The sequence below is a fragment of the Panthera pardus genome, unplaced genomic scaffold, assembly GCF_024362965.1.
Source record: "Panthera pardus isolate Hobbes unplaced genomic scaffold, ASM2436296v1 HiC_scaffold_3, whole genome shotgun sequence".
NCBI lineage: Eukaryota > Metazoa > Chordata > Mammalia > Carnivora > Felidae > Panthera > Panthera pardus.
The window spans coordinates 55293859-55312411 of record NW_026526876.1 but is presented as its reverse complement, the minus strand read 5'-3'; the positions used below and the strand labels follow the sequence as shown (position 1 = coordinate 55312411).

General features: G+C 48.3%; 2 protein-coding genes across 2 annotated transcripts in view; both read right to left on the bottom strand.

The window, feature by feature from the left end:
• Window positions 1-38: 38 nt before the first annotated feature.
• On the bottom strand, window positions 39-3749 carry RILP (Rab interacting lysosomal protein). The gene is made up of 8 exons (XM_053892596.1): window positions 3260-3749; window positions 3092-3185; window positions 2901-3007; window positions 2526-2771; window positions 2092-2219; window positions 1578-1700; window positions 816-899; window positions 39-535 (listed from the first exon to the last, which is right to left on the bottom strand). Exons 1-8 carry the CDS (start codon window positions 3485-3487, stop codon window positions 391-393), a joined length of 1155 nt encoding a protein of 384 aa, XP_053748571.1. The 5' UTR covers window positions 3488-3749; the 3' UTR covers window positions 39-390.
• A 747-nt stretch (window positions 3750-4496) lies between these two features.
• PRPF8 (pre-mRNA processing factor 8) overlaps window positions 4497-18553 on the bottom strand; it is a 31838-nt gene continuing 17781 nt past the window's right edge. Inside the window, exons 25-43 of the mRNA XM_019429608.2 lie at window positions 14302-14549; window positions 14021-14200; window positions 13691-13826; window positions 13402-13571; window positions 13133-13262; window positions 12862-13008; window positions 12213-12373; window positions 11833-12024; window positions 11043-11280; window positions 10783-10911; window positions 9558-9671; window positions 9305-9478; window positions 8814-9007; window positions 7852-8091; window positions 7616-7757; window positions 5560-5700; window positions 5285-5424; window positions 4978-5180; window positions 4497-4833 (exon numbers count right to left, since the gene is read on the bottom strand). Of these exons, the coding sequence (XP_019285153.1) occupies window positions 4679-4833; window positions 4978-5180; window positions 5285-5424; window positions 5560-5700; window positions 7616-7757; window positions 7852-8091; window positions 8814-9007; window positions 9305-9478; window positions 9558-9671; window positions 10783-10911; window positions 11043-11280; window positions 11833-12024; window positions 12213-12373; window positions 12862-13008; window positions 13133-13262; window positions 13402-13571; window positions 13691-13826; window positions 14021-14200; window positions 14302-14549 (3234 nt within the window). The 3' untranslated portion in view covers window positions 4497-4678. The remainder of the gene's footprint in view (window positions 4834-4977; window positions 5181-5284; window positions 5425-5559; window positions 5701-7615; window positions 7758-7851; window positions 8092-8813; window positions 9008-9304; window positions 9479-9557; window positions 9672-10782; window positions 10912-11042; window positions 11281-11832; window positions 12025-12212; window positions 12374-12861; window positions 13009-13132; window positions 13263-13401; window positions 13572-13690; window positions 13827-14020; window positions 14201-14301; window positions 14550-18553) is intronic.

The window sequence follows — 18553 nt, the reverse complement described above, 5'->3', positions numbered from 1 at the left end:
AGGCGGAGGCAGACCAGTCACACACAGACATGAAGCAGTTTCTGGGTATCGTGGGCAGTGGCTTTATTACATTGGCTTAGGCCGTTCGCATAGACCCTTGGGAGGTAGGTAGCCCGCTCTCCATTTTACGAATGGGAAAACGGAGACTCAGGGAGGAAGCGCTTTCATGTGACCCCGGAGGCTTGGCACAGAGATACAGGGAAGGAAGGTAGGCTGAGCTCTTCATCATCCCCTGGCTCAGGCCAGGATCGCGAAAGAGCCTGGGGAGGGCTGAGAAGGAGGAAGCCCTGTCCTCATTTGAGGCCACACATCTACCCATAGCCAGATTCCAAAGTCAGGTCTCTGGGGCAGCTGAGACAAAGATGTTCATCGAGTGCAGAGCACAGCTGGTCAGGAGTTGAGGACTGTGGGGCTGCCCACAGGATCCAAGTGGGGTGGCTGTGGGGTCTCCTCTTCTCCCCCTAGCTTACTGGGGGCCATGCTGCTGGTCTGGGCTTCAGGGGCCTCTGTTTCACCCCGATAGGACAGGCCAAAGCTGGGGGGAGAATCAAGAGGCACGCTGAACTTGGATGCCAGAGAGGTCAACGATATGGGCTGAGGGCAGGGGCTGGTGAGAAAAGGGATACAACAGGAAGAAAGGGCAGTGTGAGGTATTGAGGGGGCAAAGGGGCCGGGACCAGGGCCAATGTGGGGCAGCATGCTCAGAGCTCAGGACAGCAAAACGAATATCAGTGGAGCAGGATAGGGGGAAAGAACAAAGGTGGGGCCCCTCCTTCACCCCCACAACCTTTCCCCTTCCTCTTCTCCCAACATACAAACTCTGTATTCGGGACTCAGTGGGTGGAGGGTGGGCTCCCTTATCACTGGAGAGTAGGAGCCATGAGCTGTCTTCATCGTCACTGAGGCAAAGAGGAGAGAGGAGATGCAGGGGTCATTAATCAAGGCCCTAGGGGACACCAGGAGTCCAGCTATGTTCAGGCCTCTGCACAGCACCCAGGAATGGCCAAGGGAGGACAGAGTGACCCTGGGCCCCTCAAGGCTGGAGAGAAGGTGGTGCTGGGGAGATAAAGGACATCTTGAGGCTTTTACTTTACAGCCTGACGGCCGGCCCTGACATAGCTGGAACTACAGTCTGAAACTTCTGAGAACAAACAGATCCAGCCAAGACAGGAAACTGAAAAATTCATGTGAAGAAGCAGCATTACCAGGTTTCTTTGCCAGGAGGTACAGTGAGCACGGCACGTGGGTGCAGTGCAATCCAGAGAGAAGGGTGGCAGGCTAGGGTGTGCCCACGCCAGAATGGAAGGCCCAACAGGACAGGCTGGACGGCAGGTCCAGGGGGTGACCAGGCCAGAGCGGTAGGTTCAGCAGAACAGACAGGACAGCAGGCTCAGGGGGTAACCAGGCCAGGTTAGCAGGTTTAAGCCATAACTAGGTGACAGGCTCAGGGAGTAAGGCTAAGGTGGTAAGCTCAAGGGGTGACTAGGCTGGGTTAGAGCATGACCAGGCTGGGACATCAGGCTCAACAGAAAGAGGAAGGGAGAGCTGGCTCAGTGGGAATGGAGGCAGGGACTTACCTGCTCTCTGTTTCCTCTGGAATCCCTAACATCTTGGCCTTGATCTTCTTCCGCTGCTTCTTGACAGCCACCTTCATGGCTTCAACCAGAAGCCCAGGGACCCGGTGGTCCGTGAGCAGCTCCCTGCAGAGGAGGGAGAGGGGCCGAGTAAGCAGTGGGAATGCCAACAGTAGGTCTCATCCCAAGTACCTGTGCATGTTGCCCCCCCCCCTTTTTAAAACACTCCGCCTTGCTAACACCCCTCAGACCTTAGCTTAGTTGTTGCCCTTTCCTAGGAGTACTTCTTTGACCACTGCTGTGACTCTTTGTACCACCTCCTCCCTCATTTGGAAGAAGTTCCTGGAGGGCAGGTGCTGTGTCCTCCCAGTGTCCCGCACAGTGCCTGGCACATGTCACTGTGGATATATCAGTGAGCCAAAAAATGAAGCTGGTGACTTGAGACTTGGGAACGGGTGTGAGTGGAGCGCCCCCATCCCCAGCTTCCCAGACCCCGCCCACCGCCCACCGCCCTCACCTCTGGAAGTAGGCCAACTCCTCCTTCAGCAGGAACACGTTGGCTTTGAGTTCATTCCTCTCCTGAAGGATCTGCTCAAGTTCCTCTCGACTGAAGCTGCACTGTTCTACCTTGGAGGGGCGCCCTGGCTGAAGGACGGGTTTGGTCGATGGGGGTGCCTCTGCTGGCGTTCCCCTGCCCCCACCCCCCCCGGGGCCATCCCAGGAATGCTAGAGCAAGTGACTGGCAGGGAGACTTGGGAGGCGAGGGCACTGCAACAGATGACAGACCAGTGCTCTGGCTGAGAGTGAGAGCAGAGGCCGGCTGGTGGGGGGGGGGACGCACACTTGTATGCCACCTTCCAATTTCCCGGTGGACCTGCTAACGCCGCACAGCAAACCTTTCCCGAGTGCCCACCAAGTACCAGACCTGCGAATACTACGACGGGCACTCACCGGGTCCTCAGGGGTCCCTGGGGCTCCCGCCTCAGCGGTTGCCCGCTCGGGCTCCTGCCTCTGCTCGTACCCGGCCCCCCTGGCCTGGTCCTGCGCCGGCTCCTGAGCCAGCTCCACTGCCCCCTGGCGCTGTAGCTCCCGCTCGCCCTCGCGGTCCCTCGCGGCACGCAGCTGGGTTTGCACCGCTGCCAGTTTGTGCCGCAGCTCTGAATTCACCAGCAGGAGGCGCTGCAGCTGCTCCTGCAGCTGGGGGCGGGGCAAAAGAGAAGGTAGGCGGGGTGTCGGTGGGCGAGGTGGAGAGCCCCGCCCCTCGCCCCTCGCCCCGCCCCTCGCCCCTCGCCCCGCCCCTCGCCCCTCGCCCCGCCCCGCCCTCACCGCCTCCGTCTCCTGGCTGCGCTGCAGCAGGTCGCGGTTGTGCGCCCGGAGCTCGTCTCGCTGGCGGTCGGTCACCTCCTTGAGCTGCCGCAGAAGAGCGCGCTCCTCTGAGGAAGGGGCGAACTTAGCAGCGGCTTGGGGTGGGGGCCCTGAGCCGGCCCACCCCACACCCTGGTCGTGCCCGCACTCACCGTGTGGCCCAGAGTGCAGCTGTCTGCGGAGGTGCTCGTTCTCCTCGCGCAGCCGCCGCAGCTCTAGTTCGGCCTGCTGCGCTGACACCTGCAGCTGGGGAGTCCAGGCTGTGAGGGCTACGCTCCCACCAGCCCTGCGGGTGGCGAGGGGAGGGGGCGGTGACTCACTGAGTCCGGGTCGGGCCCCACGGCAGCCTTTTCCAGGAGCTCCAGCGCCCGAACCACGAGCGGCACTAGCCTGGCCGCCGCCTCCGGCCCGAAGCGGCGCGCCAGCTCCTTCAGCTCCGTGCCCAGGGCCCCTGCTAGATGGTACACGAGCTCCGCGGCCGTCCCTGACCCGGCGGCCACTCGAGGCCCGCAGCCAGGCACCCCGGGTATCGTCCCCCTGGGCTCCATGGTTCCACAAGGCCAAAAGCTGCGACACCCCTCCAACCCTAACTAGGGCAGGAAAAAGCCAAACAGTTTCGGCCCAGGAAGCAGTTTAGGGCAGTAGAGGGCGGGGAAGAGGCGACAGAGGAGGAGCGATTAAGGGAAAAGGCGTGGGGAAGGAGGTAGTGCACTGGGTCCCCTGGGCCCTGTCCTGTTCGGATCCCCCAAGGTCACAGGAAGCAGGACTGCCTGCTTCCAGCCAGGCGTCCCAGGGCTGAGGCTCAGGGCTCTAAGTGGTCACTTTCGTCAATCCCTCCCCACAGCCTCCAGTCCAGGCTCCACCCCAGTGTCTGGTGTCATGAGGCTCCACTTGGCAGCCAAGCACTACAGGCAAGAGGTGAGAGGTAGGAGGGTTGTCCCTGGTCTCAGAGACAGTCATCTGCGAAGCCGCGTGCCTATTTCCCCAACCAGGAGTGACACAAAGCTTAAGGGGCTAGGCTGGGCACCACAGTTGGAGGGGCAAATCCATAAGCTTCCAGACTCAGAAAATGGCAGCAACTGTTCCAAAGGATGTTGAATAGGAGTGATTTGGAGACAGAGAGAGAGAGAGAGAGAGAGAGAGAGAGAGAGAACGAATACGAGCGCACACACATGCAAGAGCAGGGATAGGCAGAAAGAGAAAAAGACAGAGAATCTTAAGCAGGTCCAGACCCAGCGCAGAGAGCTTGATCTCACAGCTATGAGATTATGACCTGAGCCAAAATCAAGAGTCGGGACACTTAACTGACTGAGTCACCCAGGTGCCCCGGTTTGCAAATATTTTGAAGGGATGTTGACAAATGTGGTCAAGCAGTAAGGGTGTGAAAGCCCAACCCCACCTCCATTCCCGGAATCTAAGGGATACTTACTTGGTCCCACAGCCCATGAAAAGGAGGCTCATGCCCCTTTAAGGTTGAGGCCAGCATAGTGCTATGAACAAGTCCAGCCTCCCTACATCCAGAATTTGAGCTCAGGAGGAAAACAACAACTCAAAAACTCCTATTTATACAAAATTTATTATTACACTTTACTCAGGACTACAAGCCACCAGAGATCAATAACACAAGAAGCACAAAGACAGGAAAATGGGGCCAAGCTGCTGAATGTCACCAGCTTGTCTTTGGGGGTAAAAGACTCCAGCCTGTGGAGCGTCTGAAGCAGGGGGAGGTGAGGATACAACTAGGCATAGAGGTCCTCTCGATCCGCGGAGTAGACCTCGCCCTCTTGCAGGAGAGCGAAGTTGAGGAAGTGGGAAGGTCTGTGCACCTCGTGGTAGAACTCTTTGGGGTTTGCCAGCTGCAACTCATACTTCATGTTGGGATCATGCCGCACACCTTGGGGTAGAAGGAATGGTCTAGTGTTAACAAGGTGCACCTGCCTCACCCAGCCTGGACCCTGGCCACCTCCAAACCAGAGTCAAGCCCCAAGTGCTAAGGGGGATGGCCTACCCCAGCCCCACTTCCCCATGCTGAACTTACCCATAAAGTTGTAGTTCCATGAGGACTGGGCAGGGACCATAAAAAAGCCAAGGAAGCGGTCTGACAGCAGCATCTGGACCCTTTCATAATGCGAGGGTAGATAGCCCTTGGGATTGTTGCCCTTGTCTGTGTTCTGGCGACCCCATTCGTAGCCACTGGGGGTCAGCTTATAGGCTGTCAGTGTGCAGGAGCCTGGTGTGAAACTGACAGAGCGATGAAGACAGAGTCAGAGCTCAGGCCACCATTCTGGGCCCTGTGCTGCAATGCCTGCCGCACCCCATTTCCTCCCAAAGGGGCCCAAGTCTACCTGCAGGTGATGATAATGGTCTTCTCACCATCCCAAGATGGGTTGTCAGCCATGATCTTAGCATGGGTGGTGACATCCTGGGGTGACAGCTGGGGGGACTCATTGGGCTGAGTGTGGATCCATCCTAAGGGTTCCATTTCCTATAGGCAAAGAGAGGTGAAAAGTTATCTGGAGCCTCATCTGCAGACGGGAATCACCCCATGAGAACAACATGGCTGCCTTCCTTCCACCACTCTCACAGAAGAAAGCTCCCATTCTTCCACACCCCCACTGACCTTGAGGTACTCATGCTGGGGCAGTTGGCCAGGCAGATGCACGGTTTGGTGAGTGCCCCACTGCGGTACCATCACGATGCAGCGGATCTCCTTCACCTGGGGGTTATCCGGTGGGCTGACCCCATACAGGTATCCTGCAATCTGGAAACAAAGGGGTCAAGAACCAAAACGATTCTTAGTACCATTCCAGACTCTGGGCTATCAGCCCTGTGTTTCATTCCCTTCCCCAAGAACAAAGGAGAGCTTCTTAAAACGTGGTCAGAATCTCTTGCATCACAGTAGCCTAGGGTGCTTGTTCGAAATGTTAAACATGGCCCTCATCTCGGACTTATCACATCAGAATCTCAAGTGGGGTCCAAGAATCTGCATTGCTCACACACTCCCCAATTGATTAAGCAGTATCCATAAATAAATGAGCACACCAACACACAGCTGATGAATTTTCACAAGATGAACACATCTTTAAGTCCACCACTAGGTGGTATTTTGAATTTTACACGGCCATCGACAAAGAGGACCTGTGTCCTATAAACCCACCCACAATCTTCTATTAACAATCTTCTCAAATTCACCAACTTGAGGCCACAAATTGGGTATTGTATACAATATGAATTACCTGATTACTAGTAAGGCTAAACATCTTTTCAAGGTAGTTTGTTTATTTTTGAGAGAGAAACGGAGTGTGAGCATAAGCAGGGAAGAGGCAGAGAGAAAGGGAGAGAGAGAGAGAAAATCCCAAGCAGGCTCCGCACTGTCAGTACAGAGCCCGACATGGGGCTCAAACTCACAAACTGTGAGATCATGACCTGAGCTGAAATCGAGACTGAGCCACCCAGGCACCCCCCTAATCATCTTTTCATATGACATTTGCCATTTGTAGTTCCGTTTCTGAACTACCTTCATATTCTTTGCCTATTCTTCTGGTTATTTTTTTATTTTATTAATTTTTATTTTAGACAGAGAAGCTCCGTACTGAGTGTGGAGCCCCATGCAGGGCTCAATCTCACAACCCTGGGATCATGACCTGAGCTGTAATCAAGAGTTGGATGCTCAACTGACTGAGCCACCCATGTGCCCCTACAATTACTTTCAAAAATCAACTTCCCTGTTCTAGATTCTAATCCACCTTATTTTAGAATTATGCAAAATTTTCTTCCTGTTTTTAGTGTGTCTTTTGCAGCACCCTTTGTCACACACAAGCTATTGATTTTGATTACGGTTTGGTGTCCTTTTTAAAAAATTTTTAATGTTTGGTTTTGAGACAGACAGTGAGCAGGGGAGGGACACAGATAGAGAGAGACACAGAAGCCAAAGCAGGCTCCAGGCTCCAAGCTGTCAGCACAGAGCCTGATACAGCGCTTAAACCCATGAACCATGAGATCATGACCTGAGCCAAAGTTAGATGCTCAACCAACTTGAGCCACCCAGGTGCCCCATGGTTTTGTATCTTAAGAAGGCTATCTTGGGGCTGCCTGGGTGGCTCCGTTGGTTAAGCGTCTGACTCTTAGTTTTAGCTCAGGTCATGATCTTATGGTTTCTTGAGTTCGAGCCCCACGTTGGGCTCTGGGCTGTGGGCTTGGGATCCTTTCTCTCTCTGCCCCTCCCCAATTCAGGCTGTCTCTGTCTCTCTCAAAATAAATAAATAAACTTTTAAAAAAAAAGGCGATCTCAGCATTACAATAATAAATATTTTCTTCTAATACTCTACAGCTTAGTATTTTATATTCAGGTCTTTACTCTACCTGCATTTTTTAAGTGCTGTGAGGCAGTGTTCTGACTGTTCCAATGCCACAGAGCATCCTTAATCCTACAGATCTGATACACATTTATTATGTACACAGGAATCCCTTTCTGACTATATGCTATACTCTTCCAAAAACTTTTGGAACTCTTAACTGCCATAGCTTTATAACGTTTTAATATTTGGTGGGAGCCAAAACCCTCCTTGCCGTTTCGGCCACTCTTATGTACCTTGCGTTCCAGGCAGTCTCAGGTGAGTTTTAGGCATGTAAAATGCCAGGCACACACTATGGCTTAGTTGAGCACACTTACTCACTTGGGCCCGCAGGTCAGATATGCAGATGAACTTCTTAAGCACATTCTTGGGAAGGATATAGGTATAACCAGTCTCCTTGATGTCATCAGATGAAACATAGATATGATTGGTCCTCAGGTGAAGGTTGGCAGCAGAGATGGCCCTACAAATGGTGAGGAATGTAAGCATTTCTCAGGCCGAGCACCACAGGCAGCATCAGTAGGCTTTGCCACCCCTACCTCTTCCCCTTACAGTACCTAACCCGCCATTCAGTCTTAGAGGAGAAAGTCTGCGTCTCATAGTTGCTGGTGGTAGAAGTAATGATCTCATCACCATGCTTGTTGACAGTACGAGTCTGTGTTGCTGTCAGCTGCGACTGTTCCTTGGTCTGCTTCTCGATCTCTGCTATCTGCTGCCGCTGCTGTGATGGTGCTGAGATCTCCATACCCAGGATGATGTCTCGAATTTCCGATTGTGTCAGTGATGCCACGTTCACGCTGCGGGGACAGCATGGGTCACACCACAAGATCCCTTCCCTTGGTCATATGCCTCAATGGCAAGAGTGTAACTTGGTAAGACAAGGGACTCCATACCCTTACCCCAGACAATCCTAAGTGTATAGTGGAGATGTCCCAATACCGGTTAAGATTTATCACAGCCCAGGATGGCCCTGAGCATGTACACCCTTTCAGCAACACTCAAACCTGCTCAGTAGCCATACCTCCCTCTTTTCCTTGACAAGAAGTGCCCTGGTTTATAGAACAATTCTCAAAAACAGAAACCCTTAGAACACGTTCTCAATCATTGCTGGTACTGTCAGTCACCTCAGTCATCCTGGGTCGGGGGGGGCGGGTACCTGGACATCTATGGAAATTTTTCTTCTTGGTTGCCAAAATGACAGGAAGAGGGAAGGAAGGGGTGTGTGTGCTGTTAGCAGTGGTACCTGGGGATGTGGATGTTAAAACTGCCTGTAACATGAACGGTAAAGAAATGCCCTGCTCAAAATGGCAACATGAAACAATGCCCAAGAAATCAGATGGAAACCCTGAAACACTGACATTTTCTACATTATCTGAAGACACTATCTTTTTTCTGTAGGCATCTCCAGGACAATTCCTTGAGAAATTTCTGAGCCTTAAATGTTTCAAAAAACCCAGAAACCACATACCGAACCATTCATTTCACCCTTTTAGGATGTCTCCCACCCACCAGCGCTCACTTGTTTTTCTTGCCGTAGTCGGCCAAGATCAGATCTTTGAGCTGCACTTCCACCTTGATCCACTCCTCGTCAGTCAGAGTGGGCCAGATATGGTGTGGCTCTGTAATAGTCGTCTTGTCTGGCTTCAGGATCACCTTTGCCCGGTCATTGTTCACGTGCAGGGCACGCAGAATCAAGATGAGGCGGGAGAAAGCCTGAGAAGAGGTATGGCAACAAAGGGCGGGGGGTCAGACACTGAGGTCCTCCCTGTTTCCTCGATTCTGTTCTTTCAGGGAACCCAGAAATTGATTTCAAACTCTAAGGTAGAGCCTCCACCGCTCTCCCAGTCAACTTTTTATGCAGAGCACAGAATTGCTGTCTCATCCACAGGCTGAAGATGTGAAAATGGCCCCATAGGGGACCTGGGGAAAACTTAAGGAAGGCACAGGATTGTCTTATGACCCCCAACCCACTCCTCTTAGAGTGACCTTCTTTGTTAGGCAGTTTCATACCGTATAAGATGAGATAGTCTTGAGCCAGTCATCATAGAGATTAAAAAGAACCATCTGGGGTTCAGTGGCTTTAAGGATGAGGTCCCCAAACTTTTCCACCTTGAGACAAGCCTGGAAAGGGAGCTGGAGCTCCGATCCTTTGATCACAATATTGGGGAAGTCCAGCAAGTGCACCTGAGACAAGATCAAGTCCAAGATTAGAAATAGCCTATACATCTCAGCCCTCCTTTCTTCTACCTCATCCACCTCTCACCTCCAATGGGTCCAGCATGCCCTTCCTAGTGACAATGATCTGCTTGGGCTGCTCCTCCACAGGCAGAGATCGGATCAGGGCAGCCACTTCCTCAGCCGTCTTCCACTTGGCCAGCTAAAAAGGAAGAGGGGAGGAAGTGGAAATTGAGTGTCTATCACCACAGGTCAACTAGAACAAAACAGCCTAGGTCTTGAGATAATCAACCTATGTTTCTGTTGCACACCGCTACTGAATGTTAGGTACTTTGGAGGTGCAAAAGAAGTGTCAGATGGCTTTGCCCAAAAGGGTTTTTCAACCTAGCTGGCCAGACAAAACTCACACAAGATATACCACAAGCCGGTATTTGATTATATAATACCAAGTGTCTGGGACAAAATAAATTAAGGCTAAAACTGATAAAAAGCTATACAAAGAAACAGGTCTTAAGGGATAAGAAAGACTTGATTAACAGAGTAAAGGGGAGAGATCATTCTAGAAAGAAAGATACATGAGCAAAGCCACAGAAGTGGAAATGGATGTCAGAGTTTGGGGATACTAGGAGGAAGCAGGTTTTATTTTTTTATTTTTTATTAAAAAAAATTTTTTTTTAATGTTTTATTTATTTTTGAGAGAGAGAGAGACAGAGCATGAGCAGGGGAGGGGCAGAGAGGGAGACACAGAATCCGAAACAGGCTCCAGGCTCTGAGCTGTCAGCACAGAGCCCGACGCGGGGCTTGAACTCACAGACCGCGAGATCATGACCTGAGCTGAAGTCGTATGCTCAACCAACTGAGCCACCCAGGTGCCCCAGGAAGCAGGTTTTAAAGGAAGAGAAACCATGGGTGGACAGGTGGTAGCTCAGCCAAATTATCAAGTGTCTAGGAAGCCAGAAAAGAGTTAATTCAGCAAAAAAAGAGTTAGATAGATAGAGGTAGAGATTTGGCAAAAATGAGGTCTTAAGCATACTTGGTTCCCTTTAGAAAGATGATTCTTGGTAGTCTTGTTCAAGGTAGGTTAGAGATGGGAGATGCAAGAAACAGAGAGAACAACTGGTAGGTAATGAAGGACCTCACATACTGCTGGGCCCCCTGTAGAGTACTCCCCAAGTTAAGTAATTTGGAGCAAAGGTTCAAATGAGACACAATCTCTCACAGAGAGAAACAGGAGGATGTGCCCTGGCTCCCTGCTCCCCAGAGAAAAAGGGGCAGCAAGGTTCCACAGCCTCTCTACCCTTTAACCAGCTCACCTGCCCCAGACGCTTCTGTCCAGCCCACACAGATGTGTGGATTATCTTGAGGAACAGCTGCCCTGTGCGTGGATTGAAGATGAAGATGGCCCCATTGATAGGTTTGGTTGTCAAATTCCCTTCAAAGGTCTAAAGAATGAGATCATCAGTTAGTGCGGCCTAGACACAACCACCCTACCTTCCCATATGCACACATTTGCCTCATCACCCTCTCACAGGCATATATAGTCCCACATCCCTAGGTTGTTTCTAATTCTCACCTTGTGAATAGTCACTCTGTAGACATTAGTGTCATCCACAAACCAGATAATTTGGTTGGAGAAGAGCTCACCATAGTTCTGAGAGGACAAATAGGGCTCAGTGGGCTCAGATGAATAGAGCTGCAGCCCCTTGCGGATCCGTTCACGTAACACATACAAGGCAGGGTTTGCCTTCATGATCTTGGCCATGGCCTGCTGTATGAGAGGCTTGCTGCCTGGGAACCAGTTTCCATAGGCACTATGAGAATAGAAGAGGCAAGAAGAGTGAAGACCAGGCTGACAAGTGTCTGCCCATGTACACAGAGGCAAGAAGAAAAGGTCAATGACCCAGAAGAGGAAAGGGCCACACAGGCAAACTAAAAAAACGTGTACATTAAAGTATGGGGCCGACTGGGGTGCCTGGCTGGTGCAGTCAGTAGAACATGTGACTCTTGATCTCAGAGTTGTTGAGTCTGAGCTCCAGACTGGCCACAGAGTTTACTTAAAAAAATAAAATTTCGGGGCGCCTGGGTGGCGCAGTCGGTTAAGCGTCCGACTTCAGCCAGGTCACGATCTCGCGGTCCGTGAGTTCGAGCCCCGCGTCAGGCTCTGGGCTGATGGCTCGGAGCCTGGAGCCTGTTTCCGATTCTGTGTCTCCCTCTCTCTCTGCCCCTCCCCCATTCATGCTCTGTCTCTCTCTGTCCCAAAAATAAATTAAAAACGTTGAAAAAAAAAAATAAATAAATAAAATAAAATTTAAAAATAAAGTATGGGGCTGACATTACATACATGCTTCTGAACACCAACTTACCTATGCAGGTTATAGGCCAGGTCAATGGCAATGAGCACACCAGTGGGTGAAGGATAGATACTCATGTTGTCTGTGGTGTAGTCCAGGAACTTGGCCCGGGCATAGCGTTCAATGTCATGAGAGTCATAGTCCCCCCAGCGCAACTGGATATCAATCCAATACTTCTGAGTGGTGGTACTGTCCATCACATCCCTGAGGGTGGAGAGAGGTTAGGAATCCAGGCGTTAGGAAGCCACTGACACAACCAATGTCCAACAACTACATGAACTCTCAATCGCTACATCTAACTCTCAAAAAAGAAAGGAAAGTTTCCAAAGTAGCACAGGTAGAACAGTAAGCAAGCTTCTTGGATAACAAGGGCTGGGTTATAATGCACTTACTTGGAGTCTGCCAGCAATGAGGGCCGGGAGACATTCCACTTATAGGAGGCAAAAAGCAGGATATCTGCACAGGAAGAATTCATCTTATAGGACTTTCGGGGGTGAATTGTCTCCTTTTGTACTGTCTCAATTTCTAGTGCATCCAGTTCCTGATCAAATACCTGAAGGCAAAGGTAGAAAGGTTATGACTGCTTATGGGAGCCCACTTAGAACGAGACTTGTAGGAGTCCAGGTAATGTGGCACCTGGCACCACAATGCAGGTCTCCTCCTTGGTGCTTCCAGGGTGGACTTCCCATACCAAGAGTGAGCTTTTTCGTTTCTTTTCCTTTCTTTCTTTCTTTTTTTTTTAAAAGTAGGCGTCATATCCAGCATGGAGCGCAATGCAGGGCTTGCACTCATGACTCTGAAATCATGACCTGAGATCAAGAGTCCTTAACTGACTGAGCCATCCAGGCACCCCAAATACAGTTTTCCTTTTTTTCTTTTCTCTTTAAGTAGGCTCCGTACCCAGCACAGAGCCCAAGGTGGAGCTTGAACTCACAACCGTGACTCAAGACCTGGGCCAAGACCAAGAGTCAAATGTTTAACTGACTGAGCCCGAGCTGACCTGACTTCTCATGGTACCCTCTCCCCTCACTTCTGGCCCACCTGACACAAGTCCATCACAATGCTCTCGTGGATCTTCTGCCATAAGTGAGCTCGGAAGATCTGGATGAGAGAGATCTTCAGTGTGGGGATCTTGCCATGCATGAAGATACCTGTCAGGTCCAGCTGCACCTGAAAGCCTACATATACCTGAAGGGAAAAAGAGACTGAAAGTGAACCCAGACATCAAGACACTTGTTTTCAGGATACAATGAAGGAAACAGAAACTCTTGTTTTTAGCTTCCTGTCTTCCAGGTCTAGCAATCACACTCACATTGGCTCGGTTGATGGTCGGGGACCACCAGAGGGTGAACCTACGATTGGGAATCTGGTTCAATCCCGATCGCTGAGCATTGGTTAGCTTCTTCCACTTCATAGACTCCTCAAAACCACTGGCCTTCTCCCTGGGAAAAAGAGACCAGGTAAAGTGATACCCTGCCATCTCCCAGAGCACTGGTCTCTGGTAAACGCCACAGAACACAAAGGCACAATAGAGATGAGCTCAGAGGGTTATGACAGGTAAGGGGAGAAGAGAATCCTCACCAGAAAAGCCCCTCCCAGGTAGGGAAGTAAGTGCCCTTGAAGAGTGTGTGTTCCAGAATGCCTTCCACACCGCCCAGGGCCTGGATCATGTCTGTACGGTAGTTGTTCAGGTTCCAGAGCTTCCCATCATGCCGCTGGTGTGTCCACCAGAAAGGGTTCTGCTTCAAGACCTAGATGGCAAAGCAAGCACCATCAAGCTTCTGGGAGCCTACTGCCCCAGCCAGATTCCTGGCACAGCCGTGGGTTCCTCTAATGCAGGGGAAATCTCTGTACTATCCCCTCCATGTACCTGGTACTGCTTAAAGTCAGTTCGAACACGCCAGCCTTTATCATACGCCAACGTGTGCCGGTCCTTCTGGAAAAGGGTGTTGATTCGAGGAATGCCACGATCCCATGAATCCTCTAGATCTTCTAAGGTCAGTCGTCTGTCAAAAAAACACTGAAGTCAAATATGTGCTCACACAAAGTTTATTTAGCATTCCTTCCTGGCCAAGGACCGATGGGTCAGATGTAGAACCTACTTCCCTGGTCTCCATTAAAATACAGCACGCTCTGTTCCTGACCTCCACGCAAGGCTGCACACCCCTGACAGGACTGCTATGCCTTCCTGGATGTGTACCTGTTCTGAGCAATGGCCTCTTGTCTCTTCAGTGCATACTCAGCCCAGACCCTCTGAGAATCAATGAACTCGCTCTCCCATGGTTGTATGTAGCGGTACAAGTTGGGAATCAGCTGGTCTTCTTCATGGCTCATTCCTGAACGAAAGTGTGTGATACCTACATCTGTCTGCTTGGACCACCTGTTTGGGGGCACAACCAAGATTAGAGAAAAAAATAAAACCTAAAAGTAAAGAAACATCCCCTTCCCTCAGGATCTAGAAGGTTTTCAAGCAAGTCCTACCTGAGGTCAGACTGGGGGATGAGTACATGGCCCATTGAGAGCATGCCAAGTCCACCCAACTCCTTAGGGGTATAGAACACAACAGGAGGGAAACGACTCGGCATCTTGGAATTGAGGCCAATCTTGATACGTGTCTGGATCTTGTTCTCACACTTCACTAGCAAGTCCAGGAGCTCCTGGGTGTTCACTACAGCTTCCCGAAAATATGTCATAAGGCCAATAAGAGCAGTGTTCCACTTATTCACAATCTGAAAACAGTGGGGAGAAGGTAAATTATAGGTGAGCCATGGGAGGGGACAAGTGGTGGGGACTACTTGGTCCAGCTGATTACACTCTCCTAGTTCTCAAGGAAGACTTGAGCTCAGTGTCATTAGGGAAGTATATACACAAGTCAAAACCACTGTGAGAATCTGTTTAACACCCACAGGAATGGCTACAGAACAATGACAACTGTTAGCAAGAATGTGAAGAAAATGGAACACTCCTCTACTATTGCTGGTGGGAATGTGTACTGGTGCAATCACTTTGAAAAACAACCTGGTAGCTTAAAAGGTTAAACAGAATTACTGTGTGATCCAGTAATTCTACTCTTGAGTATATAACCAAGAGAAATGAAAACATTCATCTGCACAAAAATCTGTACCAAATGTTCATGAAAACATTATTCATAACAGCCAAAAAGTAGAAAAAACTCAAATGTCCACCAACTGACAAAGATAAACAAAATACGGTATATCCATATAACAGAATATTATTCACCTGTGAAAAGGATTCTTCAAGTATTAATACATGTCACAATGTAGATGAATCTTGAAAACATGTTAGGTGAAAGAAACCAGACCAAAAAAGGTCACATATTGTACAATTCCACTTGTATGAAATATCCAGAACAGGCAAATCCATATAGACAGAAAGTACACTCATGCTTGCCAGGAGCTGAATGGTGGGGAGCAATGGGGAGCAAATGACTGCTAATGGATACAGGGTTTCTTTCTGGGGTAATGAAAATATTCTAGAATTAGACAGTGGGGACAGGTGCACAATTTTATGAATATACCGAAAACCAAAGAATTGTACATTTCATTATTTTAATTTTTATTAAAAAAATTTTTAACGTTTATTTATTTTTGAGAGAGAGGGTGTGTGAACAAGAGAGGGCCACAAAGCAAAGAGGGAGACAGAGGATCTGAAGCAGACTTCGTCCTGTGAACACAAAGCCCAACGTGGGGCTCAAACTCATGAACTTTGAGATCCTGACCTGAGCCGAAGTCAAGAGTCAGACGCTTAACCGACTGAGCCACCAGGTGTCCCAGAACTGTACTTTTTTTTTTTTACAATGTGAATTTCATCTCAATAAAAAAATCAACTAAGGCAATATAAACACTCAAGAGCAAATATAGTAAGTAATCCTGGGGTGGGTGGGGGAGAAAAAGGGATGAGAAAAACTACTAAAAATTAATAGAGGGAATAAAAACTAATGGGGCCACAGAAATTGCCTTCTACTATAAACAACTAGAAAACTGAACAAAAGATATAAAACAGTATCTTCAGACAACTGACAAATAGACAACATAGGCCTAAGGGCCATGACCCTTGAGGAAAAGGAAACAAATGAAGTAAATTCCACGACTGTCCCCCACAACTTACTGCCGAGTTTCTAAGCTGCAGCATACACATAGAGGAGTAACAGAAACAGGGCCCAATAGTCTCGCTCAATTGAAGAGATCAAGATTAGAATTCAGGAGGCCAAGGCAGCTACAATTTGTGGGGCAGAGGTACTGGAGAGAAGCAAGGTCTCCAAAAGAGATTTCTGGAGATCCATGAAGGGATTCCCCATGATTCTGGATGAGTAACAATGTGTATGGAGTAAAACTCCAAGAACACCCGAGATCAGAAAGCTGAGCAAGTCCCACGGGTCATATAAGGTTGGCAGCAGTTTGTGTTCCCACCAGCCAACTAGAGAGAACCTGTAATACATGGGAATTGGGTAGAGTCCCCAGAAGGTTATCAACCCAGCAGCAGAGGTTCATTAGCCCCAGAACAAAGGGTGCTATAGAGTTGCCATAACTACACTTAAAAGCAAGCCTTAAAAGGACCAAACTAACCCACAAGTTACTGAACTGCACACCAGAACACAACTCAATACTCTTTAACAAAACATAACAAAACCTAGAGATAATGTAAAATTCAAAATTTCTAGCATGTAATAAAAATGATCATTCATGCAAAAAGAATGAATTATCCATAACCAGAAGAAAAATCAATCAATAGAAACAGACCTAGCAATAACACAGGTGATGAAATTAGTAACCAAGGACTATAAAACAGCATTTAAAAAATCTTATAATTACACTGGAGTATATAAAGGAAAATATGAACATAATAAGGAGAGAAGATACTAAACACCTTGATGGAACTTTCCAGAGATGAAAATTATAATATCTGAAATAAAAAAAATACACCGATGGAATGACTCTGTAAAACTGCAAAAGAAAACAATGATTTACATTAACAGAAATTAGACAAAATAAACACTTTCCCAGACAGATAAAAGCAGAATGCCTTCACTGCCAATAGATCATTACTATAAGAAATGTTAAAGGAAATTCTTTAAGCACCATGAAAACAACACCAGATGGAAATCTGGATCTACATCAAGTAACAGAGAATACCAGAAAAAGTATGTGAGTAAAATGTAAAAGATATTTCTGCTCATTTTGTAGTTTCTGTAAAAAAATAAAGTCTGTTTAGAACAAAATTAGCAACAAAGTAATGTATTTATAATACAGGTAAAGTTAAAACATATGACAAAAATACTACAAAGAATGAAGGGGAAAATGGAAGTGTAATGTGTGGTTCTTACACTATATGTAAAGTGATCTTAGAAGACTAATGGTGACAGTAGACCATGGTAAGTCAGTGATGTACAGAGCAACCAATTAAAAAAAAAAGAAAAAGAAAAAGTGTAGGGGCGCCTGGCTGGCTCAGTCATTACAGCATGCAACCCCTGGTCTCGGGGTTGTAAGTTTGAGCTTCATGTTGGGTGTAGAGATTCCTTAAAAATAAATCTTAAAAAAAAAAAAAAAAAAAATGTAGTTACTAAGCAAAGAGTGAAATAAACAAGCCCACTCAGGGTGCCTGGCTGGCTCAGCTGGTGGAGCATGAAGCATGCCACTCTTGACCTTAGGGTTAGGAGTTCAAGCCCTACGTTGGGTGTAGAGATTACTTAAGAAAAACAAAATCTGGGGTGCCTGGGTGGCTCAGTCAGTTGGGCATCTGACTGCGGCTCAGGTCACGATCTCACGTTTGTGAGTTCGAGCCCCACATCAGGCTCTGTGCTGATAGGTTGGAGCCTGGAGCGTGCTTCAGGTTCTGTGTATCCCTCTCTCTCTGCCCTTCCCCCGCTCGTACTCTCTCTCTCTCAAAAATGAATAAATGTAAAAAATATGTTTTTTTTTTTTAAATAAAAAAAAGCTTAAAGATGAAAAAAGACACCCATGCAAACACAAAGTCTGAGTAGCACTACTATCAGACAAAGTAGACTTTAGGACAGAAAATATTACCATGAATTAAGAAGAACATTTCATAATGATAAGAAAGTCAATTAAGAAGATATAATAATTCTTGGGGCACCTGGATGGCTCCGTCAGTTAAGCATCCAACTCTTGGTTTTGGCTCAGGTCATCATCTCATGGTTTGTGGGTTGGAGCCCAACATTGGGCTTTGCGCTGACAGTGTGGAGACAGCTTGGGATTCTCTCTCTCCCCCTCTTCCCCCCCACCCCCACCAAAATGTTTGAAGAATGTTAAAAAATATATGTATATGTATATATGTTAACCCTAAATACATTTCATACCTAATTACAGAGCTTCTAAACTGTTTATATAAAGTAAAAACAGGTGGATGTTGAAGCAGAAAACTCAAAAATAATCATGAACACTACATATTCCTTTCAGGGGTATCAACACAGTTGCTTGTATGTACAGAAGTATCTATGTGTTTCCACTGTAAGGCCCAATTCTGATTTCAGCTGTCTCTTTAGGTACATGACAACACTCCATCTGGCACACTCCCCTGGTCATCATTTGTATGCAGGTTCAATGTTCCTTGGACAAAAGGTCTGTCAGTTTGCATTTTGATATCAATGCAATGGCTCCCCTCTCCCCTAAGCCTAATATCTTAGATGAATTCCTTGTTGGTTTTCCATCTGCAAGCCAATACATTTTGCCCACCTTTCAATTATGTTCAACAA